The 27876-nt window shown below is 37.9% G+C and overlaps 1 protein-coding gene across 9 annotated transcripts in view; it reads left to right on the top strand.

The window, feature by feature from the left end:
• LOC137261938 (MAP kinase-activating death domain protein-like) overlaps window positions 1–27876 on the top strand; it is a 108580-nt gene that overhangs the window by 38832 nt on the left and 41872 nt on the right. For 8 of the 9 annotated variants that reach the window (XM_067799748.1, XM_067799753.1, XM_067799754.1 and 5 more), the window contains exons 8-16: window positions 5371–5541; window positions 6406–6564; window positions 10543–10759; window positions 17959–18069; window positions 23085–23290; window positions 23543–23604; window positions 23738–23963; window positions 25583–25700; window positions 26901–26981. In XM_067799748.1, the coding sequence (XP_067655849.1) occupies window positions 5371–5541; window positions 6406–6564; window positions 10543–10759; window positions 17959–18069; window positions 23085–23290; window positions 23543–23604; window positions 23738–23963; window positions 25583–25700; window positions 26901–26981 (1351 nt within the window). The remainder of the gene's footprint in view (window positions 1–5370; window positions 5542–6405; window positions 6565–10542; window positions 10760–17958; window positions 18070–23084; window positions 23291–23542; window positions 23605–23737; window positions 23964–25582; window positions 25701–26900; window positions 26982–27876) is intronic. The other variant, XM_067799752.1, reaches the window with a different exon arrangement.

Genomic DNA, 27876 nt, shown 5'->3' with positions numbered 1-27876 from the left:
ATCTTGTGATTTATTATTTTCTCGGTTTCCATGGAAATGTTTTGGACCTAGTCTCAAAAGTGTGAGGTGTGCTTCATTTCCAGAGCAAAAACTTCTTGATATCTGTTACTAAAACTTTATAGATATGTGTGGCAGTCCCCAAAGTAGTGCCTTTTGGTTTTTAAAGGTTTTTGTGATGTATTATTTTCTTGATTTCCATGGAAACGTTTCGGACTTAGTCTCAAAATGGCGGGGTGGGCTTCGTTCCCAGAGCACAACTCGAAAACCATTTCATATCTTTCAAAATATCTTGGCAGATATACGAGACAGATCTTGAAATGGTGACTTTTTCTGATTACAGATATATGGCATTTATATTTTTCATGAATTCCATGGAAACAATTTAGACTTGATCTAAAAACACAATAAGAAACTGTCAGATGATTTGTCCTTTCAAATATGCGGGGGCTGGGGGAATATGTCATCTTCTGATGACTCTTGTTCTTTTTATTTGTCGTTAAATGTTCCTTGTTCTGCTATAGCTTGTAATGAGATGATCTCAGATCTCTGTGTTGTGGTAGCAGCAACAAACAAACATAAGGCTTATGAACTGTGAAAGAAAGGTCACCAGATTCATACCATCAGAGTCATCTGTCATAATGCGGGGCCATTGTACACATACATACACACACTATGATAATAAATAATACTTTTCCAGGAAAACAGCAGCCATTTAGAAAAGAAATACTTAGATTTAATTGGCAGACATAACAAACTGAGCTAAGCTCAGTTTGTGCCTTTTCCTGTTTATAGATCTTTTGGCTTTTTTTTTTTTCTTGGTTTCCATGGAAATGTTTCAGATTCAGTCTCAAGATGGAGGGATGGGCTTCATTTCTGGAGCATAATTAAAAAATCCTTTCATATTTTTCTGTGAAACTTGGCAGATATATCAGTCAGAACCTTAATTGGTGCCTTTTACTATTTACAGACTTTGTGATTTTCTGTTTTCTCGTTTTCCATGGAAATGATTAAGACTTAGGCTCAAAATGGAGGAATGGACTTTGTTTCCGGAGCAGAACTCAGAAACTTCTTAATATCTTTCAGCAAAATTTGGCAGATATGTGAGGCAGATCCCGAAGTGGTTCCTTTCGCTATTTACAGATATTTGTCATTTTTGTTTTTCCAAGTTTCTATTGAAATGATTTTGATTTTGAATTGAATCTTTATCAGTATTTTACAGAACAGTTTAAACAAGACTTCGTCCATTTCTAATTTCATGAAAGAAGCTCTTTGCGTAACTCCTCATTGTGAAATTGTCACCTTTATGTTGCTTAATGCAACTCAATGACAATGTCATTTATTGTTATCGCTCTGTAGGCCTTTCTACTGAATGAAGTGATTCAGACTTGGAAGGAATGGGTGGGCTCTGTTTCCTGAGCTCAACTCGAAAACCATTTGATATCTTTCAACAGAACTTGGCAGATATGTGAGGCAGTCCCTTAAGTGGTGCCTTTTGCTATGTGAGATAACTTTTTTTCTGGATTTCCGTGAAACAGTTCAGACTTATTCTCAAAATGGCAGATCTTTAAGTGATTCCTTTGGCTGTTTACTGATATTTGGCATTTAGATTTCTCATGAATTCTGTGAAAGTTATTCAAACTTAGTCTAAAAATACATCAAGTAACTGTCAGATGATATGTTCTTTCATATATATATATGTTGGGGGCCAGGGGTATGTCATCTTCTGATGACTCTTGTCACTTTAAACTGTTAACATACAGGGATGAGCAACAATGATTTGGCACAATATTTTGTGCATATATTTCTTTGATATATTCAGGTAATATTTTTTCATGTATGATTCCACATGAAGGAAACATTTCATCTATCATGTGTTACATTTTATCTATCATGTGATTGCCACCTATTTACCCTGAAAGATGTATGTGAAAGAGAATGCTTTAAACGTTGTTTTAGAGCTCAGTGTTTCTATGGAATGGCTTCACTATCAGACAGTTTTCTATTCTTTGATATCATTATTATTGGAAAGCATGATGATATTCACTTGACTTGCAGAACTTTCACAGTATGTATTTGTAAATATATTAATATATTAACTTCATAATACAGATGTTCTTCTTTTAGACACTTGATGTCCAGTCATGTCCTTTGTTCCTTCATTAGATGACAGTCTGTTATGCTATGATGTGTTAGCGATCAGTAACAACCCTTTCATACAAATGTAACATTGTGTGAATGTATAATTTGGTGTTTGGTATGAGAGTGATTATCTAGCATAACTTGATTTGGCCTCTTAATGACACTGAGTGAATGGTTTTGTGATCTGATGTCTAAGAGAAGAAATTCTGTACATAGATTTTTGGAAATGTTTTAATAAAACCTTATATGATGATAGCGTAGTAAATAATACCTTGTTTGAAATATAATAGCATGATTATTATACCTGATTAATCCAACTGCTGTCTTCTAATCTGCCTTGTTATGCATCCAAATCAAGTTTAATAGGATTGTTCTTAAACTGATCTTCGACTCATTATTCGCATTGATTCATTCTTCTAGTAGACTAGAGTGAATCTCATTTGTGATAATCCTAATCTAACTGAGTAACAGGATTGCACAATTTAAATTGCTATTTAATTTACACTGGGTAGAAATTAACCTGAAAAATTATTAACTGGATTTGAGTGATGTTTCTAGCTCCTCTTAATGAAATATTCAAGTGAGCTTATGATGTATATCTTGCTTGTCTATTTGTTGCACAAGTTAAATATCTTATTTACTGAGATTTATTGCATTTGCAACTCACGAGATAGAAAGTCAAGTGAGCTTTTGTAGTGGCATGTCGTCCATTTACTGTTGCAGTTTAAGGTCATTTAAAGTACAAGGCTTTTTCGAGCTGAAAGTTATTATTAACGATCTGCTGCTCTTATTAAACTGTATTCCAGTATGAAAAGTTGCAAAAATGTCATAAATGAGCCATCTCTTCCTGTATGACTGTGAAATTTGACTTCTCCATGCAAGTGGATTTTGTCTTCACCTCTGATTGTGAAATTTCGTTTAAATGTCTGCTGCTGTATTGTTTCCAAAATTCCTTCATAGACAGCCAGTTTATAAGATGGTTGCAGTAGCAATCAAAATCGGAAGTGACAATAGCTGTTCGTGTCTAAATGGTAATGTGGACTCATTCTATCACTTATTGTCCATCATTTTTTCCCCAGCATATAATGCAGGTGGATGTATTCAATGTCTCTGTCTGTCTGTCTTGCTGGACGGATGTAATCAGAAACAATTCAATAATTTTATACAAGAATTGATAAAGGATGGATTTAGTTTCAAAATCCATCAACAATACTTGGCCTATATATGTGGGACAGATCCCAAAGTGGTGCCTCTAGTTATTTGCAGATTTGGGCATATTTATTATGACCCCTGCTGGGTAGGGGCCTGGGGGCATATAGGGTCTGTCTGTACAAAACAAATTTCAAAATTTGCATATATCCCTAAATATTTTTGTCCAGTATATATCTTACATAGAGTTTCTAAAGATGTGCATGTGTATTTTGTTTTTGTATGTTTAGAGACATTCGATTTTGTTGAACTAAATCTGAGCACTTCAGCTTCTACAACAATCTATTGCTTTCACTTGCCTCCAGTGTGATATTGCTATTGCTAGTTTATTTACCTTTGTACCAAGAACCTTCCTGATATAGGTTTAATTATACTGTGGTAAGTTCATTGTGACATACATTTAGACACTTGGGATATATTTATTTAATGATCAATCAATTTTATAGTCAGTCATGATATTTATTTACTAGAAATTACTTACCAGAGCACACCAACTGTAGGGAACTCTTAATACAGCAACGGGAGCATCCGTATCAGTATCCGTATCTGTATACATGGCCACAATTTTTTCCTGTCTTTCTTGTTTATCATGAAAATGATTTTGAATTGGTCTGACAGGGGAGGGATGAACTTCAATTCTGAAGCAGCATCCATTCAGTAACTTGGCAGAAATATCAAACAGATCTTGTACTTTGGTATTTGTGGATTTGGGGCATTTATGTTGTCATTAGTTGTATGAAAACGATTTGGACTTTAAGTATCTGTTAGATGATTTGTTCTTTTAAACTTGTTGGGGCCAGTCATCTTCTGATGACTCTTGTCGTTACCATCGTCCTTAAATATTTCATATTTTGCACTTCTTTAAAGGTACATTGAAATGCTGATGTAGAGAATACCTTGACATTTATATTGATGTTTTTAGTGAAGTCGATACCTCTTTATTTCTTTTATCACCTTTAGTCTACTTCTTTTTCAAGTGGATACATGCCATGAAACAATGATTCAACCACCTGTTTTATTACTGTTTTCTGATTGTGTTTTTAATGTAAAAAGGTTGGGTTAAAGACATATTTATTTCATAACACATATTAGGCCATGGGTCAACATTTGCATTAACTTGCATTAGTTAATTTCATGATGCACAGACACTAACACCTGCACATGTAACATCACCTTTCCTCTTAGTCAACAACAGTATGGGTGAAAAGAGACATATTCAATCAAGACAGGTGAGATAGAAAAGACAGGATTGTAATTGTGGTGAAGACTGTTTATGTAAGGAAAATTAAGTAATACCCAATAACAGTTGCTCCCTTCTGTTCTTATCCAGTGACTAGCGATAAGGACGAAAAGACAGTTTTGATCAGGAAGATTAATTACAATAGAAATTAGCTAATGACGAAAAGAGCAGTCACTCCTGTTTTTTGAGCTGCTACTGCAGTTTTGCCAGTGCTACATTACTGTTGATTTAATAATGCATGCTGGTTCTCGGCAACAACATTTCTCTTGTCTTTATTTACCAAGTTTACATATGTTCTTGTTTGCATTCACATCATGACCTTTACAATATATGGCAGAAGCGTTCATGTGAGCTACAATATCTTCTGGTTCAGAATTTTCATTCTAATTCCTAGTAGCCTTTGCCTGAGAAAAGATATTCATTGTTGTGAAACAAGTTACCGGTAGCCAGAAGTCGAATCATTGAAGTGTGGTCAAAGATGAATCATGCGATGGCTGATGTTGTGTGCTGTGTGTTTGACTTCTTCTTTCAATACTGCCTACCCCAAGGGAGCCTACATTGAATATATATATTTACTGGTTGCATCATTAATTAACATGTGATATTTCATTTGCTAACAAGGCCCCTTGTCAAAATGCACACCTCTTCCTAAGGTTCTGTAACAGTATAAGACATGCATGAAGATCTTTTGATCTGAATACCTAAAGATAAACTACTTATGAAGAGGTCTGCTGTTGGCTGCATCTGCATGACTAACACACTAACTTGGGGATCGGTTGCAGGCACTTGCGAGCATGAGCATGACTCCTCAGCCAATCAAAAACCTTGATGCTCTGGCTCAAAATCCAGAGGCATGGCAACGACGTGAAAGTTTCTCTTCACAGACTGGATTCAACCCGCTCATCTATGGCAATGATGTGGACTCAGTTGATGTTGCTACCAGAGTGGCCATGGTGGGTGGAAGAGATCAGCTTGTTGAACATGCACTTACTGATCACAGCTGCTCAGACATGATTTTGTCTAGGCTAATTTTGGTAACAGTATTTTATCAAATAGGTCTTGCGAGATGAGTAATAAATATTGTATTGTGGGTGATATCTGAGCTGACATTTTTTTTTTTTTTTCCCAGTATATTTATTCACAAGTGTAGGTACATTCATTCACATAAAATTTAACATAATACAGTATACATTGGTGCATATTGGTGAATCTTGTAGCCATGGTCAATACTGACTGTGAGAAATAGTATTCATAAAGAATATGGTCATTCTTTCTACAGAGCATTAGCGTAGGGATATGCTGGTTGGTAAATCTTGGCACTAAATCACTACTGTAAGTAGTAGTGTACATAGAAATAATGCATTAATTTTACATCGAGATAATCTAGTGTTATAGATATTGGAAAATCATGTCACCATTGGATTAGTAGCTGACATATTGGATATATTGAGTGAAAATGAGTTAGATATGTATGTCCTATGTAAATTATATTCTTGAGGAAGCTATGTCCTACTGTACTTTTGAAATTCAGATAAGCCCATTACTTGAAACAACAAACAATACAGATTAATTAAATTTCATCATACACTTGCGGTCATTAGAAAGTATACTGTAATATTGTTTTTGAGATTACACTTACGGGAAGTTAAATGAGTAATAGTATTACATTCTAGAAGTTGAGTAGATGAAGAGTGAGGACTATGATTTATGGATATACAACTTCTTTTATTCAGTGAGTATGTATTACAAACATACATCAAACCTAAATTGTTTTGTAAATATTCCACAATTCAATTTTTACTTTTTGTACCTCAAAGATCCGATTCTTCAACTCTGCAAACATCATGGGCAACTTCTGTGAACACACGCGTACCCTTCGCCTCTATCCACGTCCAGTTGTGGCCTTCCAGATGTACAGCTTCCTCAAGTCAAGGCCCATCAAGACTCACTTCACAGCCAGACTTGCCCGCACACAGGTACAATGCTCACAACAGACAAAGGAAAACAGCAACTTTAACTAGATTTGAAATGAGCGATCTTTTTTAATCTGTCTTCCCTTCACTAATCCGGACGGTCCAACCTTAAACTGACAGCACATGTCGTATGCACAATGTACTATTACACTTAGAGTCAGTTAACCAGTACAGCCTTCACCGTCACAGGGAATGTTCACACTGGTTATGTCCTGAAGTATTTATTCAATGATTATATGACGCACTTGGGATAGTCATGACTGCTTATATTGCAAAAATGAATCGAGAAATAGCAGTTTGAAGCCAGGCGGTGGAATCAGCTGATCATTTTCAGGTCATGTTTTGTCGTTTTGTTGACATTTCGCAATCTGTAATTTAAGTCTGGCACTAGATGTCTCAATATCACACATTTAAAATTGCAGTGTGTTTTCATTGTATATGTACTCAAATCGCTTTAGTATCATAACCAAAATGGCTGTATTCATGAACTTTACTGTGGCGTGGATGTGGTGCTGTGTGTGAAAAGGGGAAACACTGAAAATCTTGTTAACATAAATTTCATATGGTCATACAAGATGGGATTGAGATTTTTAACAACACAAATATTTAGCAGGTAGAGAGGTGAGAAACAATGGTCAAGTGTAAAATTACAGTAACGGACGAATTATGTAAATCATCACCTACATGTATGGCCATGCAATATTGAAATACGATAAACATGGTCATCACTAAAATCTACTTTTTTATATCTGTAATGGTTTGTGATGCATAAAATATGAAATCATTGTATGGACAAATAATGCATAAAAACATTGCAAATTTCTACTGCATTTTAATTATCCTGAATAAAGGGTATAAATTAAAATGGTTTTTTTTCCTGATTTTTTATTAAAGGGAATAATATTACAGTATGCATTTATTAAATATAATATTTCAGACACAGAGGAAAAATTACTACTAGGATAAGTACACATTCAAGGGCACTTTCCAAATTCTTTTTTTTTCATTACATAACTGAAAAAAATACATATGTTCATACTGATTATTAATTTTTATCTCTAGTATAATAAATGGCACTGTTAAGTGTTTAAAGCAACAAATGGTTTACATTTTAATGCAGTGTCCACATACAGCTTGCCTTCACAATAGTCAGAATATTATTATAGTCGTATTTCATTTATTAGACCTACCTCTTCATGTTTTGTTGCAATAAATTGATTTTTCAAATTCTGACACAAATATATATACAAAATCAGAATCTTTTTGTACTTTACATTGTAGCTGCACTGTACAATGTTGTAATGCTATCTGAGTTTTTGTGTGGTGGTGCGTGTGTACCTACGCATGCATGACTTTATTCAGTCATTGTACATATTATATGATAAATATGTAAACATACAAATAAATGCATAAACATATCTTCATAGAATAATTGAGGGGTTAAATTCAAATTTATGTCATCAAAAACATATATCTGATTTTGGACACATTTTCTGTGTTAATTCCTAACAAGCCTACATAATCTAAAGTTTTCCTTTAGAACTGTTGAATGAGAATGGGATTACAAAGTTAGAGTTAGATAATATATGGTCTGTCATGGGAATTATTTGTCAATATGACGTTATCAAAACAAGAGAAACATAAGTAATGTAATTCTATCATACACATCCTCTTGGGGGTTAGAATTATATGTTGTTTGTTGAGACAAATCTCTGTAAATGACTCCTTATATTAAGAGCTTCAAGTGGTGTTAAATTTTTGTAAGAAATGAATCAATAAATTCACATATATAAAATGACTCACAACACTGACTGATGGACTTATTTTACAAGGGGTAAATATTTTAATGCGAACTATGATGACTGGTGTTTCTGATGCAACCAACTAACAGCTTGGATAATAGGTGTCTAGCACTTTTATTAGTGTACATAAAAATGTAGTGTAGTGTCAGAATTTAGAACCAAAATGGATTCAGACGAGTGAGGAACTGCTGCTCAAAATGTCATCAATATATTTCTAACTAACTGTTACATACAGAATTTCTTCAATGGTCAGCAATGTGTAATAAACACAAACTGGAGATAAAGAGCTTCCAGGGAATACTCGTTGGTTGGAGGTGTATCTCTGATTTTTCACATTGAGATCGATGGTTTTATGGGAACTATATGCAAGATTTTAATGCGGCAATAGTTAAAGAATTACCAATGGAAATAACATAGGAGTTGATAACATATGTCGTAGAAAATGCCTTGGCAGTATACTGTTTTTTCATTGCGATTTCCCTCTTTATCTGTCTTCTTTATCTATCTTCCCTCTTGCACTTGGAAATTAAAGGTCACATGCAACGTAAAACACAACTTTGCAGATTCTGGTACCTTTCGGTATGCACTTACCGAAACAAATCATAAAAAATGCTAATTCAACCTATAAAGTTGAAAAAACGCGATGAAAAAAAGCCCGCGAAATCGGAGTTCAAACGTTTTACTAAATTCCCCCCAGCGCTGGGGGGAAAACTGGTTTCAACAACTGTGCTGCGCTGCGTCCATAACGCATGCGCAGTGAATAAGTTCGCGGAGCTTGAAACAGTATGCATGCCCAGAGTCTGAGGTCGTGAGCAGTAGTCTAATCTTGTGTACGCAAACAAGTAAATAATCTACTTGTTACGTAAAACAACTTGTTGATTGTGGTAAGCAGTCTCTGTCACAGAGAAAGCTCAGTGTCTGCTTTATTCACACCTATATGTCTGCCTGTCTGCTGAAGACAACATGCAATACACAGCTTCAATCATTGACCACATGCAATTTGAACTTAACACCTATCAGACTATACGACATAAAGAAAACAAGTTGATTTATGACTCATGCACCCGAGTCCCGTGTCTGCCACATTATGTAATTAGGCACGTGTGATACACATGACATGTTTTTATGTCTGTGGGTTGCAAACAAACTACATTCATTTTTTTCGGATGACTGGATCTGACGGAAACTGGTACAAACTCTTGTCAGTTTCAAGTCCTGCTTTGTACTTGGACGAATGACAGATTCCAGTTACGCAGTAGTTTACCATCTCTACTGAGATGATTTCTTAGTGGATCGAGCGCAAATTCAGAGAACATGTATTTTCCAAACTCAACATCTCTATATACATTCTTCATGGATAACGACTTCTTTTAGTGTTTGACAACAGTATATGAATCCATACTGAAACGACGAATCAAGTACACAAAAAGAAGTTGTTATCCATAAAGAATCTTACTTTCTTATGACTGGCTATACTTCTAAAATGCCCATCAAACGGATCATCTTTCTGTACAATGAACCCTCAGCATGTCAGCAATTGAAACAGCCAATCGGAAGCCGTCGTTAAACTTGGGTGCATATCCACCCGCTATGACTGTGTTCGGTCTCCCGAGGGCTTCGTTTCGGGGCAAGTAAGCCCAAGTACAAAATATTGCACTCTTGAATCGCGATTGTACGCTTATAATTTTGTTTATTTGTTTTTTTAAAAGCAGCAATGTATATTATATGTCATGAATAAGTGATAAATGTGTTTTAAGTATCTTTGATTTTTTGGTTGCATGTGACCTTTAAACAAATGATGCTTTTCTAAACAAAAAATGAAAGCAAAACGTGTCAGTTAATGACTTTTCGTCGTAAACGATAGTTTTTCAGTGAATGTGAACACAGCAACGTGTAAGCTGGGTTCTGTCTTTACATGTAGCATATTGTCGCAGTGCACATTGAGTCAGGGACCAGACCAGAAGCGAGAAGTTGGACTGGCGTTTATATCATTTTTAAAGGAGAGTTATTGCTCCTCACAACAAAAAGATCGCCCATTGGTGAAATTTGAGTGGAAATGTTCCAATGCAGTAATGCAGTTGTGAGTCTTTTTGTCAATCGATTAAATAAATTTGTTCTGACTTGTAACATTGTAATTTAAGATAACTAATAGCTAATGTGTCTCTATGTTTTGTTTCAGGCTGTGGAATATTTTGCAGAGTGGTCTTTGAGTCCACAGAATGTGGTGTATCTACGTGTACAGACAGCAGTATATGATCCATCTCTGATTGGAGACAAACCCAAGTGGTATGCTCATCAGCTACAACCTATAGACTTCAGAGTGTATGATGAGAATTCATCTTTGGGTGCTGCCATCTCCTCAGCCAATGAAATTCACAGTGATGAAATACCTACAGGTGAGCATTCCACTATTAGGATTCTTGTGCTGTTACCTTTTCAAAAATGTCCACCAGACAGTTGCTTCCTGAAATAGTGTCTGATTGAACTTTGAATTGAACAAATGTATTTAGAATTGTAAGAATTCATTTAAAATGTTCAATTCATGTACTTCATTTGAAACATTGTAGGAACTAAAACTACCCAAAAAACAAAATAAAAAAAAAGAATATATCCAACAAACATGGTAGTTTCTCTCATTGATAATTAACCCATTCAACATCTCTGTCTGGACAACTGTCCAGGCAGTTGTCATGTCGAAATGATATATAATTTTAAGAACCAGACATATGGCTCATTTATTAAATCTCATTTTTCATGATGTCTGACATGTATTACATTTCAGTTCACCATATTTTGAGGCACGTTCAACACTGCCAGCTATTTTGCGCAATGTTATTTGATAAACAATTCTTTTGGATGTTTTGGCATTTCATGTTCAGAGCTTTCAAACGATACTCAACATCAAAGAATCTTACAGCTTGTTATTCAAAGATGATTGTACATATTTTTCTTGTACATACAATAACTGCTGTTTTATGCATTTTGACCAATCAAAACTATGTCTTGTGCAATATATGGAGATACGGAATTGGAAAATATTGAGTTGCTATTTTCTTCCTGCAGTACACATTCCTATTGTATATAACAGTTGTATGTAATAAGTGTGATTGATATAACTTTTTGGGTATTGCAGTCACAACCTAATACAAATAACGCCTTATAGTGCTATCGCAGAAGTGGATGTATATTTTGGCTCTTTTTTTTTTGTAATATATAGAGCCAAGCTACATGGATCTGAATTGAGGATTTTGTTATTTTTTGCTGTCAGTGGCAGTATGAGGACAATTTGATACACACTATTAGTGGTTAGCTGGAGATTCTAAGATGCTTCCGTGAAAGATAAAAGGATCCGACAGTACTTTATGACACAATAGTGTACTCTTTTTGCATTACGTCACAATGTATTGGCGTCACTGTGCCATCCTAGTCTGCCCCCTCAAAATTGAACAATTTTGCATTACATCACAATGTAGGAGCATTCTACAGGGGGCAGACAGCTGCATTCATCTGTTGTTCAACTTTTTACTTACCTTATCAAAGGTCTTATGCGTATTACCTCAAGCTCCCCTTAAAAGAGATCAGACAGTTGTTGATTTGCCATTCTTTTAGAATGGCTGCTGTGAATCAACATGTTTATAGGAAGTGATAAGATCTCCCCTCCCACACAAGCGAGGTCTATCCATAATCACTTTTACTTCAAGTGTGCAACATGCCACACGTTTTGTTTCACAAACGGTTACATGCTACAACTTCATCTATTAAAGTTAACATGTGTGTTTGGTATGTTTGTTTTGTATGTCCTTTGTCTTCTATGTGTAGGTGAAGAGGAATTATAATAAATTTCATCAACCTTTGCTGCCTCGTGTCTCTCACTTCAGTTTGGGGTGTGTTCCTGTGTCACAAGTGTTTTTTCCTCTTGTCATGTACTTCCTTGTGTACTCATATGTCTCTTTCAACATAATATCCATGCATGGTTTCATGTGTTCTTGATCCTTAAATTTTTAAACTTATCCGATCTCACGTTATGCATCTCTCTCTTCCTCTCTTCGACCCAGTGTGAAAACGTGCTGTCAGCTAAGTTGAATCAAATCTTCTTGGCCTCTGACCACCTGACCTCTGCCCCCACAATAGATGCCTGTCAATCATCCTGCACGCGCAGCCGATCACATGACATTCTCTGCTGGTCATTTCTCTTTCTTGTCGCACCACAGTGTGGACGCGTGTTGTGTCTGTGAAGATATAAGTTGGAATTGTGAATAAACATGGGTGAATCTAAAGAGAAGGTACCTAAGAAGCGTAACATTGCAGTCAATGTAATAGAAACTAGACGTCAGATGAGGAGTTTCTCTGTATTGGCAGGTAGCTAATAGACAGTCGTCGGATGGAGATCGTCGGCGGACAGAATATGGGCAATCTGCTCCTAAAAGTCAAGGAAAGAACAACACAAATTAGTTGCTATGCGGTCATCTTCGAAATTAGCAGATGAAGCTTTTTTGAATGAGACCTTGGACTTATATCTGAGTGAGAATTTGAGACGATTGTTTGTCCTAGTAGTTTGGAGGCCTTGCAGGATGTGGGCGAATCATCGTTGCCACCATGTGTGGTGGTTTTATCACAACCACAACCTTCATTGTGTCTGTTGTGACTATACCGCAGTATTCATCAATTCATGTGACCGATCCATCGACTCACAAACTCTCTAGTGTGATTCGGTCTACCACTCAAGGCATAATGTGGTTGCAGCTCAGCTGATTGAGTCCGATTCGGCGATTCACTTTAAGTGGTAGGGTTGGAATCGATATGGTGTTTTCCCATCCACTTTATGCGAACGCTTTGATTCACTCTGAAGTGATGCGGTCTCAACAATCACCCTTCCTTCCCCGCATCACAGATTGCTTGGCGCTCCAAGAAGAGAATGACAAGTAGAGAATGTCATGTGATCAGCTGTGCGCGCAGGATGATTGACAGGATGGGTGCAGAGGTCGGGTGGTCAGAGGCCAAGAAGATTTGATTCAACTTAGCTGACAGCACGTTTCCACACTGGGTCGAAGAGAGGAAGAGAGATGCATAACGTGAGATAGGATAAGTATATAAATATACAATTTATAGTTACAATTTCCAATTTCCGTTCACATTCACACTCATATCAGAAAGAAGACTTCACCTACCTCTTTGGTACCTGTACATATTTTCCACAGACTCCAGATGAACATTAATTTCCTGTGGCAGAACAGATGTCTAATTGTGGTTCTACACCTGCGTCTCGACCGCTGATGGCAGAGGTTCAAGGCTCATCTGATGCTTTCAATGATCTTTCTCAGCTGGATGCCTTATTTTATCCAGAGGTGCCTGCCTGCTGCTGCTGCCCAAGTTTCTTCCTTAAAAGTGCTGACACTCTCTTCGTCTAGTGCCGTTATAGCGCCGACTCCTTCCTTACTTAGCACTGATACTATGGTTCTCTTGCACTAATCAGGGCCACCTCCAACGCTGATGCTAACACCATTTTCTGCTCATCATATTCCTAAACAGTTACCTTTGTCTATGGTTTCTAGAGAGGAAGATTTGTGGCGCCTATTGTTAGAGGAATGTTCCTAATGTTTGGAAGCTGAGTGTTCATGCTGTTTTTGATGTTCCCCTTCCTTATTGCCCAGACAGTGCCCCTGTTCCAAGTCTCCATGTTGTAGTTCTGACGCCAATCACTGCCACAATTGGTCTTGCTCTATGTCTCACTCCCCCAGACGTTAGGTGGATAGACAGTTTGGATTTTGCTGATGATTGGATGATTGGCTCTACCCTGGATTAGTCCTTCTTGAGATCCCCTCAGTCATTGTACAGAGTGAAGATTATGAGATGCTGGTGATAGATACGGAACTTAAGCATATGTTAATGTCGGTTTCAGCATTGACCTCTGCTTCTTTGGTAGTGGTGTTGGATTTGGCTGAGGACATTGATTCATCTTACCACTTTATTTCAGTGGCAGGGCAGGGTCTTGCATGATTTATTGGTGCACCTTGGGTTGGCTTTGGCAGTGACTAGGGATGTGCTTTGCACTGGATCTGCCTGTTCCTTCCCGAAAGGAAGACTCCAATGCTGAGTCAGGATGGCACATCAGCAGCTTGAAACTCCAAGCAGTCATACTAGTGGTCCAACACTGGGCACCCCTCCTGAAGTACACCTATCTCCTGATTGCATTGGACAACCGCATGGTGGTTTGGCTGATTGGCAACCAGGGACACATTTCAACCATTAACTTTTGGTGTATGTGTCAGCAATTCCAGACCCGGTGGCTTGGGCAGTTTGTGGCAGAGTTAGTTTTTCTTTGGAAATCTTTGCACCTCAAAGGTAGTATTGTCAATACTTACCTATCGGCGCTCATCTTGTTTTGGCAGTCAAGTGAGACAGGAAGATACCCAAGGTGCCTGAGCTCATCGCCATGCTTAAAGCATTCAAGCTGGAGGCTCGAACCTAGGTTTGGTTACCGCTTGGACCTTGAACGTCGTTCTTTGTAACTTCAGAGGTCCTCCTCATGAGCCTTTATACTCTGCCTTGTTTGAGAACCTCTCCAGAAAGAGAGCTTTTCTTCAGGTCCTGGCCGCAGCTGCCAGGGTTAGTGAAATCCATGCTTTGGATGTCACCAGAGAGTGTTTCAAGCGGTCTTGGCAGGGAAAAGTTCATTTGGGACTGCTCTAGGACTTCGTGGCCAGGAACCAGCTGCTGGGTCAAGCAGATAGGATGTTTACTGTTCCTCCTTTGTCTTCCATTTTAGGGCCCCACGACACTGGTGAACAGCTACTGTGTACCTTGAGGGCTCTGAAGACATACATTTCCCGGTCTTCATCCAGGAGACAATATCGCAAGAGACTGTTAATCCAGTTCTCTGGGGTAAAGGGTGAAGTTAATAGGAACACTGTTGCTCTCTGGCTGCGTATTACCAACCAGGCTGTCTGCAATGCAGAAGATCTCCCTCACCCAGCAGTCAACAACCTGTATGAGATTAGGGCCCTGGCATCGACCATGGCATTCCACAGGAACTGCTCTGTTCTGACCATCATGGATGGTTGTCTCTGGAAGACCTCTTGTGTCTTTGCCAGACACTACCTGCGGGACTTGGCTGTTGAGGATGTCCAGGGACATCAGTTTTTGGGTACATTTGTGACCCGTGAAGGCCCCGGGGTAGAATAGGCCTTCAGCAACCCATGCTTGCCATAAAAGGCGACTATGCTTGTCGTAAGAGGCGACTAACGGGATCGGGTGGTCAGGCTCACTGACTTGGTTGACACATGTCATCGGTTCCCAATTGCGCAGATCGCAGCTCATGTTGTTGATCAGTGGATTATCTGGTCCAGACTCGATTATTTACAGACCGCCACCATATAGCTGGAATATTGCTCAGTGCAGCGTAAAACTAAACTCACTCACTCACTCAATTGGTACATTCGTATCTACTCGTGTCATTCTGGCAAACCGGATGGCATCTCGTACCCCTCTCGTGGCCATGTTTACGACTTGGTCCTGTCTAAGCGCAAACAGACATGGAGATAAAAAATTGTCTAGTACTATTTCCAGGAAAGATAACTTTCCAAACATGGCTCTTACAATATCCAACATCCCATGGACAAATAAGCAATACGGTCATTACTTTTACATGTATGTTTTAGTGTTGAAAGTTGTTCATCCTTAAGCTCAAAGTTTATGTTTAAATTATGCTTGGTATAGTTTAGCGAAGTTTGAAAGTTCAACAGTCTCACCATTTTCATGGTTTGAAATGCGATTTACTACGTGCAATTTGATTGGCTTGCCATGATTCTTGTATGAGTCTTCTTGTACAGTGTTCCCAGAAATTATTGAGAAAATCTTTGTTTTTTTTCTAATGATGCTAAGAGTGGAAAAAGGGCTTTCACTATGCACTAAGCATACTAAATAAGGGAGACAACTCTTGAAGACTTAGAAGGCAGCTCATTACGTCAAGAGTTATCTCCCTTGTCTGAGCAGACGGCTTCCTGTGTTGACATGGCAGAATTTACAGCAAGAGAGAAAAGAAAGCTCATTCTAGATAATTTTGAAAGGGGTGAGGCTGATGCTAAAGTGTTAGCTTGTAGACATGGTATTCCTCTGTCTACAGTATACAGAACTTTGAAGAATATTCAAACAGGAACCGGGATAGAGCACAAAGCAGGGGCAGGTCGGCCTAGGAAATTCAGTGTTGTGGATCGCCGAAGACTTGGGCAGATTGTGAGTAGGGGCAAATTGAAAAGTGTTGAGAACATCAGAAATGAAATGATTAGCAGAGGAAGTCCTCAGGTATGCAATGAAACAGTCAGGCAGGAATTACAGAGACTTAATTGGGTGAAAAAACGTGGAATTCCCTCGCCGTTGATGAAAGATGCACAAAAGGAAAAACGTTTAAACTGGTGTCGGGCTCATGAAAATCAAGATTGGGATAATGTTTTCATTTCGGATGAAAGTTCTGTTTGGCTTTTCCCTAATTGTGTGAAAATTTGGACCAAAGATACTGTCAAACCTATCTACCAGCGACCAAAACATAGCCCGAAGTTTCACATGTGGGGTGGCATATCGGCTCGCGGAGTGACGCCATTGTGTGTTTTCACGGGAAACTTGACAAAAGAAAGATACGTTGACATTCTAAATGGTCACCTTCTTCCGACAGCACAAACATTGTATGAAGATGATTGGATTTTCCAACATGATAATGACCCAAAACACTGCGCGCTACACAAAACAGTGGTTGTCGGGCGAAAATGTTCAAGTTTTAGACTGGCCCAGTTACAGCCCAGACCTAAACCCAATTGAGAATGTGTGGGGAGTCATGAAGGACAGAATAAACCAAAAGGGACTGAGAAATATTGAAGATATGAAGGCCAAGGTGGTCCAATATTGGGATACCCTGTCACACGATTACCTACAAACTTTGATGGGTAGTGTGCCTAGGCGTATTCAGGCATGCATTGCTGAGCGAGGGGGTCGAACAAAGTACTAATACAAGACTGAGACTGTAAAAGGATGATGTTTTAACATGTTTATGTAAGTAAAACGCCAGAAGTTAATAAACGTAATGAGTTACATGACGCAACATGATTCTCAATAATTTCTGGGAATACTATAGGTCATGGAAAGAGACGAGTGGTTACGAATGTCTTTTGGTAGTTCCCTTGCAACTCACCCAACCTACCCCACTAGGTAACTACTTCTCTTTACCTTAGGGTAAAGTACCTGTTGGTCTTAAGGTTAACTTTCGCTTCGTGTATATGTTTTCCTTTGGGTTCCTCTGATTTTTTTAGTGATTTGGGGGTTGACTTCACTTGCACGAGAGGGGAGATATTGTCATTTCTGTTCCGATATACTCTTTGTTTCTTGAGGCTGCCATTCTAGAAGAATTTTTAATCAACAACTGTGTGATCTCTTTTAAGCGGAGCTTGAGGTAATATTCATAAGACCTATGGTAAGGTAAGTATTTAAATATCTAAAATATTTAGATTTTAATAAAATTGTCTGTTGATATGCAAGCTTTCTCATTTTGAATGAAGTAGTAAATTGTTTGTGCAGGCCCTGTCTGAAGAAAGGGTGTTTGTTACAGATGAGAGTGGCAGTGACAGTGAAGGTGCTGAGAGCACCAGCTCATCCTATTCCTCCCTCAGTGACTTTGTAACTGATATGGTCAACAGTGAGATTGATGGGGAGTCTCCAGGTCAGTTAGTAGTGAGCAGTGATGTGCTACTTGTTGTTTGCTTCACTTGTAACTTGCCATTACTACTGTAATTGGTTTTCTCAACCATGCCAGATGTTTACTTGCATGATTATAGTTAAGACTTACATTTTTATTATCCACATTCTCAAACAATGCAACAATGATATGTTTCTCGGTGTGATCTGCGTAAACTTGAATATCAGAAATCAGAAATATTGTCAGTGGGAAGAATTTGTCAGCAATAATATTTTACGATGGTGATGAAATAGCATTTACTTTACACATTCACCACACAAAGTTATGTCTTTATTCATGGGTTGCTTCCAAATTGCAGTCAGTATGCTGTATTTGTTAGTAATCCATTCATAAATGACTCACCAATGATGTGAAATATGTTAATATCTTTAAGGTCTGTTTTGTCAGTTTTGCATTGGGTTAACTCTCTGATATTTAGAGATTCCCCATCGATGTTTAGTCTATGACTATTGATGTCTGTGATCCTTATTGAAAGCCATCCCAATATATAATGTTATCACACAGATGGGGACAACTCTGATGCCACATTTTTAAGTTGCTCAGTGTGACATTCAGCAACAAACAAACAAACCACTGTCGAAGTTTGTAGAGTCTTCATTAGGTCGCAGAACTTAAGTGCCATCATTGATCTCAGTACAATCATTTATTAGTCAAGTTTCAGCTTTCTTTATGTTCCATCAAGATTTGTATTATGCCTTTTAGCAGCATTTGGAAGTTGTCATATATAACTTACATATTTTATGGATTTTAATTTTCTTAATCTTTCCCACACAACAGCCGTTGCATATCCTACCATTTATATTGTCCCACATGATAAAAAAACACTTATCGTAAATATTTTGTTAAGTACAATATCATCTCACCTGTATGCTTCCTCTATGCATGCACACATTCCTCCACCTGAATAAGGAAGTTGTTCATCCATAAAGTTTAAACTTATCTTATCATACTTGCTTGACGATGATACAAGAATCTGTATTGAAACGTCGCGCCACCTGAATAGAGATGTCGTTCATCCATAAAGTTTGTCCTTATCTGACTCACCAATTTCTAAACATGCCACTCAAAGAAAGTGAGAAATTTATGAAGACTCTCTCTCATGTGTGATACAAAGTTGAGAAGAAGGTAGAAGTTCGTGTAGCTAGATACTACTACCAGATTTTCTTCCCTTGGACTAGACATGTCTGTTGCTGTTGAAAAGGCCATGTTGAATTCTTTGAAGAACTCGCTAACAGACTTGGAAAGACTGTTCCTTTCCTGAATGTTGCCAGAAGAGGAACCAAGAGTTAATATCAGATCAAGTTTGTTCTCTTCTTCAGCATAGCATACTTTGCTGAGTTCAATTACAAGTACTCAGTGGTTGGACCTCTCCTCAAAGCCCCTGCTACATCAACTCGGGGGTGCCCAGGGGGTTTGTATTCAAAGTTCGAATAAAAGGTCATTTAAGATTTCAAAGAACAAATGCTGATTTAGACAGTACAAACTGTGAACATGTACAGACAACTGATTCCCATAACTCAGTTTAGAAGTCTATTATATGGTATTCAGAAAGCTAAGGAAAGAAGATTCACATTGACAAAGACAAACAATTTTTCTGGTACCACAGAAGAATGCAAGCAAGAAATTCTGACAATTTGCAACATGATTGATTTCAACAACCTAATGAGGCCAAATGATTTTCTTGGCATAGATCATCAAGAAGTGTTTCTCATTCCCATGCAACAAGGATCTGGGAAGTTTCTTTGGATCATGCAGAAGGTCAACATCAGGAAACTTCCTTAGGGACATATATGACCCTGTGTTGTTACGAAAGGTAACAAAACCCATAGAGGCACATTTTCATGATAAGTGAAACTGCTGCTCTTCAATGATCAAAGCTACTCAAACATCAGTTGTTAACCCACAAAGATTTATTTAACAAGTATTAGAAGACAGATGTTCTTTCTTCACAAGATCTTATGGTTGTACATTGCATTGAAGTACCAGAATATCAGTGTATATAAATCCAGAGTTATCTACCATCAACTCAACAATAAAGCAACAGTAAAACAGCTGCAGGTGATACAAGGACTCCACAGCGCAACATTTATGGTGAGACTCAGACTTTAGTTAAGGCCTATTTTTCGGTCCCACAGACCACTTTGGCATCATTAGGATCTCACAATGTGTCCTCTGATAATCTGAAAAACACATTCTTTGGTAGACTGTCAAGTTGAAGGTCTGAACCCATTTTGCAAGGGCTGATGTATGTGCCCCATCTACTTGTAGTCACTTTAATGCACAGTTTGGGAGCTTGCTTTAACACAGAAGCGACAGTCAGAGCCATGTCTCACTTGGCTCAACAACTCAAGAACAAGTTCCTGATGATCTGCACTGGCAAAGTAGTTTCAGCCCATTTACATCAACTTAAAAGGCACAACAAGGTCAACAAGTCTTTCATGCTCGACATTTTAGCTGTATGAAGAGACAGACAGTCCAAACTTAAGATGAGAGCAAGACACATTCTAGGAGCTACCAAACAAACCATCACCAACAGAAAGGATGTAACATTGAGAAGCATTTTATTTGGCAGCTCATGAACAAAGTTATTTGCTGATAGATCTGTTTGCAATAAGATTCAACAAACAGACAGCAACTTTCGTATCTCCAGTTCCGGACCATTTGGCATGGAATGTTGATATGAGCGTGATATCTGGGGAATGTCTTTACTAACATGTGCTACATCAACTAATGCTCATTCCAAGAGTCTTTTGGAAGATTGTGCAAATGAGGATCCTAAGACTAACTTTTGTTTCTGCCTTCCTGGCCATTGAGAAAGTGGTTGCCAGGTCTGATGGTGACAGCAGGAAGACCAAGACTAATGTTTCCATACTGGCCAAATTTTCTTCATCCTTACTCAAGACAACCTTACTGAACACTTTTTTCAATTTCACTGTCTTATCAGAGGAGGATGTTCAGCACAAGCAGTCAGGGATGCCTCTGTAGATCTCAAAATATCTAATAGCAGTCTCACTGATGATAAATGGAAACAATTTTTCCAGTTTGAAAGACAAAAGGATACTCATCCTCAAGCTACAGAACATTTAAGCTTTCTGCTAATACTTCACTTTAGGTAGTGGATGGTGGAGTTAACTTCACTTTGGTTCTAGAACTCATCACAATTTGGAGGTCTCGTTAACTAGAAGATGAACAGCAGTAAGTAAGTGCAATGGCATGGGAAAATGTAGCCCCTCAACATCTGACCAGTGCTTATAAACCCCAGCAAGCCTTTAGCTAGCAGACATCAACTCAAATACAGAAGTTTTATCAGTGTTCAGTCATATTTCTTTGAAAATACCTGAAAAGAACAGCTTTAAGAAGAAGGAAGTTCAAGAGGTTATTTATACCTTGATCACCAAACTACAGTAGTCTTCAGTTCAACAAAATGATTTTTTGTGAGAGCAGTATTTTTCAGAGCTTACAGAGAGGTTGGACTGCTATGGCATTCACACTGCATGAAGTGAGAGCCATGGCATCCACTCTCACTTCATGGCCACTGCCCCAATCACACTCATTATGGACAGGTGTTTCTGGAAGTCTGGCATTGTCTTTCAACCACAGTGTTGCTGGTATTCACCAAATAGGGCCTTTGGTTACAGCGCAACAATTGACAGCTCCTTCAAAATGATAATTCTCATCCACTATCATGTAGAGTCGAGGAAATCATGTTACTGTCTCGTAAACTGAGGACATGACATGACTTGACTGACTGAGAATCCATACACCCATGTTTACTATGTAATTTAGAGCATGAGTGATACAGTTCAATGAAATTTACAACCTAACATATACGGATCATCTTAAGACATTTAGGGATCCACAAAATCTCTATGATTTACTTCTTCAGTTCCAAAGGAGGAGACATCCCTTTTTATCCCCACAGCATGTAATGCGGAGGGATATTGTAGACGCCTCGTCTGTCTGTCCTTCTGTCCTTCTGCCCATCTGCCCGCCCATCCGAAATCATTTTGTTTCCGGAGCATAACTCAGACACCATTCAATATCTTTAGACCAAACTTGATAGATATAATAATCTTAACCTGTGGTTATGCCTTTTGCTATTTACAGATTTTTGGCATTTATATTTTTTTTGTTTTTCTATGGAACATTTCGGTGTTAGTCTAATGATGGGATGGGCTTCGTTTCCGGAGCAGAACTCAAAAACTGTTCAATATTTTTCTGCAAGACTTGGTAGATATATCAATCGGAACCTAAAGTGGTTTTTGTGAGTTCTTAGTTTCTTGGTTTCAATGGAAGCGTTTCGTACTTAGTCTCAAAAGTGAGAGATGTGTTTCATTTTTGGAGCAGAACTCAAAAACTTCTGAATATCTGTCAGTAAAAATTGTTATATATGTGTGGCAGACACCAAAGTGGTGCTTTTTGGTATTTACAGGTTTTTGTGATTTATTATTTTCTGGGTTTCCATGGACACGTTTCGGACTTCATTTCCGGAGCATAACTTGAAAACCATTTCATATCATTCAAAAGATCTTGGCAGATGTATGAGACATATCTTGAAATGGTGACATTTTCTGATTACAATATATGGCATTTATATGTTTAATGAATTCCATGGACACAATTCAAACTTTGTCTAAAAGCACAATAAGTAACTGTCAGGTGATTTGTCCTTTCAAACGTTTGGCGACTGGGGGGGATATGTCATCTTCTGATGACTCTTGTTTAACTATTTAGAACTATGAAAATAGAGAGACAGTCACAGGCAAGCCATATGGGAGGCTTACACACATGATCAGTGGTAAGGCATGTTTCTACTGAATCTTGGATTATGAGAGAGATAAGCAAAAAGTAAATAGTATGAAACAGGATAAGTATTAAATGAAATTTTGACTCTAAAATGTAGAATATACAAATCAAGCCATCAGACAGATCCATGTGGCGAAAATTTTGTAGTACATTTGAATTTTACGTCTGTTCAGCATTTCTCCCAGAGAATCAAGTGTTGGCTGTAGATGAGTCAAAAGTCTTCTGTCCCCCCAACAAGTTGCATGTCCCTGAGACAATCACAACAACCAGTGACTCGGCTTTGTCTCTCCCAGACAGTGATCTCAGTTCCTCAGAATCCTCAAGTCCTACCTACAGCCATGGTTCACCTCCACGAGACAGGAACAGCAAGGATGTAGAGGTAAGTAATTTAGTTGTTGAATTAACAAAAAGTATAGTAAGGTATTTAAACAAGCGTAATGGAACTCAGTACACAAGATCTCGTGGAGTCTTGTTAATCACAGGAACCTTACTGTGACCTGTGTAATGTCAGGCCACTAAGAAGTCACATTTTCAAACATGGCACAAAGCTTTTTGTTGTAGTTTTGTCTCATGTCAGTGTATGTTGAAAGAATTGTTTTTTATGCCATTAAATTTGTATCTTAAATTTCAGGACGAAAACACAGTATTCCGTTATGATTCCGGTAATGTAACTGTCACCAGTCATTCACACAGGTGAGATTAATATATTGTGCTGTCATTATCTGATTGAGGTAAAACAGTGGTTTTTGATGTTTTTCACTTTTTCAAGCTCCCATCATATGTATTGTTTTAATGTCAACCCTTATCATGAATGTGTTTCTTTCAGTCGACCAGATACTGCAGGTTGGGCACAGAATGTCTCTGACCCACTAAGAAAATCACCTTTACCCCAAGGAGTAACACGAAGCAACAACTCTGCGTTCGAGACATATGAGAAACCCCGCATCAGTCCTAATCTCCCAGGTGTAAATAGAAGCCTTCTGAATCGCCAGCAGAGAGGGGGTAGCACGTCTAGTGGTGGCTCAAGTGGATCTACTAAAAAGGGATTTAGGGTAGGCAGCAACTCTATACTTGAGTGCGTTTACTTGCTGTAGAATAATTTACATAAATACTGTCATTGTCCTTTTGAGTCTGAACAATCCAATGAGTTCACTGTCGTTATGCATTCGACATTTGATATGGAGGGAATGTAGTGGCAGATAGAATGTTGATGTCTACATAGGCCTGTGTGAAATATGAGATCGACAACATTCCAAACATGTTTCTCAGCACAGCAGCTGATACTTGTACAACTCAGTTCTCCCAGTATAATTCAACATTTGAACTAAGAATGCTATAAATTATTCAAAATGCAATGAATAGTGATTTGTCTTGTGCAAAAACTGGATGGAATTATGATACATGTAATTTTCAATGCATTTGCCCAACAATGAGCAGATGCAAAAACTGGATGGAATTACGATGTATTTAATTTTCATGACATTTGCCATTTGTAAATCAGTTGAGCACCAATGACGTCATTTCCAGGGGACATTAGCCATGGTGTGTTTATTGTTGACATGAAACTTTTAAATAATGTGGATAATATGAAACACGGAAATTAAATTAGTTACTTCTGATATACATACTGTTATGTCTATAAAACAAGTTCACAAACACTTTTTATTATTAAAATTTTATGATGAAAAAAGTGCAAGACAGAAAGGTTCATTTTTGTGTAAACTATTTAGCCTTTAGAATTCTTCAGGTTATTAATGGAAGTTATGTCCTAGGCATGAAAAGACCTCTATTTCATCCAGTGAATCAATCTATACATCATTTCTCAATTCTATTTGCAACTGTTTTGGAAGTAGTCATCACCAGATAAATCTTCATTTAGGATTTTTAGCTTTACTTATCCATTCCAGCAGAAGCTTTACATTGTTTCTGGAGTTGGGTTTTTGTGATAATAGTTGAGTAAATCAAGGGTCACCACAATGCCAGCTCTGCCTTCTCTTTCTTGCAAGAAGTGTTTGTGCCACATGTACAAGAAAGATACCCACAGGCTTTGTATGCTCTATACAAGATGCACTCAGTGCTCCTCCCTGTCTAAAGATGTCCTTGACAATGTTGAAGGTGAAAAAGACCAATATGGTGATCAAGACTTCAAGGCCCTGGCATCCATGTCAGATATGTTGATATAACTGCAAGCTGAAAGCCCAGACTACCCCAAGTCGGGGCAGACAGTGTTTCCTACAATAATGCTTCTACTTCACATTCTGACATCCTGTGTTCTTATTCAAAATGATGCAGGTGAGGTGCAGGCAACTTATGATATATTAACAAGCAACACTGCAAGCCATGATCAACAAACAGCACACCTACATCTCAGAAAGGCAAACCCACTTAACCTAGATCTAGAAATTGTCTTTTGGAGTGACAGTGCATCAGAGAAGAATGGGCTGGGATATATCCCAACTCTAGTATATTATATACAGACTTTGGAGGGATGGTACCTTTTACATGCACAGGAAGCATGAGTGTTAAGATACTAGTTTCTAAAACATTTTGACAATACTGTAGACTTCCATTAAATTCTTTAGAGTTTTAGGTGTTGTGATAGAGTACTTGGGGAGGTTTGATGTACTGTTGAATGATACACAAAGCTAACAATGTTTGCTGTTTGTTTTAGTCCCTATCTGATCGTGACTCTGACAGGTCATCTCCAGCCTCCTCCATTATATCAACCATTAGCAATGAGCTGACTGACATGGCACAGTCAGCCACAAACACCATGTCCGAGTTGTTTGGTGAGTTACCAATTTAACACCTGTTGCATGTGCTAAGAGCTGCTGCAAGTAACATCTTTGTTTTCCACCCGTGAAGGTCCCGGGGTAGAATAGGCCTTCAGCAACCCATGCTTGCCATAAAAGGCGACTCAGCTTGTCGTAAGAGGCGACTAACGGGATCGGGGTGTCAGGCTTGCTGACTGGGTTGACACATGTCATCGGTTCCCAATTACGCAGATCGATGCTCATGTTGTTGATCAGTGGATTGTCTGGTCCAGACTCGATTATTTACAGACCGCCGCCATATAGCTGGAATATTGCTAAGTGCGGCGTAAAACTAAAACTCACTCACTCACTCATATCTGTTTTCAAACATACACTTTTATATCATTTTACCTTCTTTTTAGGTTCTGTTTGTCTTTCTTTCTTCAAGTTGCCAACCTTCCTACAGTAATAATCACATGACAAGAGACAAAGACCAACTGTTATTTCAGATTGTTGTGCACTTCATCAGACTTTCATTGTGTGCTGTTTGTCTTGGAGACAAATTCATGTTTAGGATGAATCTTGTAGCTGCATGAACCTAGCCTCCCAGTTACAATCAGAATAAGAGATTGACCATAGTCTTTCTGCTTTGAAAAGGTACCAATGAATTTTAGTTTTAGCTAAAAAGTAAATCAAATAAAGTGATATTGAGATTGTGAATCCTCATAATTTTACCTTGCCATTTCAAATTTTAATTCGTAGAATTTTATTCAATTTAGGATAAATGTTGTTTAATGAACAACCATAATTTCAAATCGGTATTATTGGTTTGTATTACAAGGGGTGATACACACCAAAAACAACGAGGGATGGTCTAAGTTAACACTCATCACGGATCGCATGTGCATTTGTGTCACTATTTCAACTACTACACTTACCCCCTTGTAATACAAACCGATATAAGTGATTTGAAACTATGATCATTTGTTATATAGCTTTTTCTCTAAGTTGATTCAAATTCTAAGGTTTAAATTTTCAACTGGCAAGGTAAAATTATGAAGATTTTCAATCTTATTTTAACTTTTTTTGATTTATGTGTTTTGTTTAAACAGACCATAATTGTGTTCTACACAATAAAAAGAATGTATTAGTAATCACAAAAGAAAAAATAATACATAGGAAATTATGGACTATGTGATCACTCTAGAGCTACAAAAAGGTGTGCATTTGTTGCAGGAAGCAATAAGGCTGCCACACCCCCTCCACCACCACAGCCCAGCAACAACAAGCCAGCTGCCAAACCATACACACCTCTTGGTGAGCACTGATCAGACAGTCCTCTTTTCTTTGTGTTGTTTATTGGTACATTTGAAAAACAATGTAATTTCTTTGAAATTTTGCCATTGGATGTGTTTTTGTTGTCATTTGTTCTTACAAGCTAGGTTTGTAATATTTGCTTGTTGTACACACCATATTCTTTTGATGCTGTAAATTCTGTGTCATGGACATAAAACCTCAGCCGGAATTCAGGTAGTTTGATCGACTCAGTGGCTTGTATGGCCCAAGCTGTATTTTGTAATGGTTGTAATATTGAAGCCATGTTGAAAATTACCCAGTAATAATTGTTCAAAATATGATGTTGGAAGTGGTGATGTTGGAAAATGTTCCATTTTCACCTTGAATTGCATTCCAGCAATGGTACTGTTTCATCTCAGAATGCATTCACTCACCGTGTAAATATCTGGAAACATACTGAACCTTTACAAGCTTGTTCAGACCAATTCTTCAGGAGTTTCAAGTGATTATGGGAAATAATCAGTAAATTTGTCCAGCACATATTGGCATTGATATATGTCTAATTATTGATGGTGCTGTATTCATAGTCCTTTTTTCGCAATATTCAGTGCTGACTTTTTATCCCCCAAGCATGTAATGCTGGGGGTATGCAGTCAACGCCTCGTCTGTCTGTCCGTCCCTAATCATTTTGTTTCCAGAGCATTACTCAAAAACCATTCAATATTTTTAGACAAAAATTGATAGAATAATCTGAACCTATGGTTGTGCCTTTTGCTATTTACAGATTTTTGGCATTTTTATTGTTTTTGTTTTTCCATGGAATGTTTTGGTGTAAGTCGAATGGTGGGGTGGGTTTGTTTCCAGAGTACGACTCAAAAACTTCTTAATATCTTTCTGTAAAACTTGGTAGATATAT

Source organism: Haliotis asinina, chromosome 14, assembly GCF_037392515.1.
Source record: "Haliotis asinina isolate JCU_RB_2024 chromosome 14, JCU_Hal_asi_v2, whole genome shotgun sequence".
In the NCBI taxonomy this organism is placed as follows: domain Eukaryota; kingdom Metazoa; phylum Mollusca; class Gastropoda; order Lepetellida; family Haliotidae; genus Haliotis; species Haliotis asinina.
This window is presented reverse-complemented; position numbering and strand designations above follow the sequence as displayed.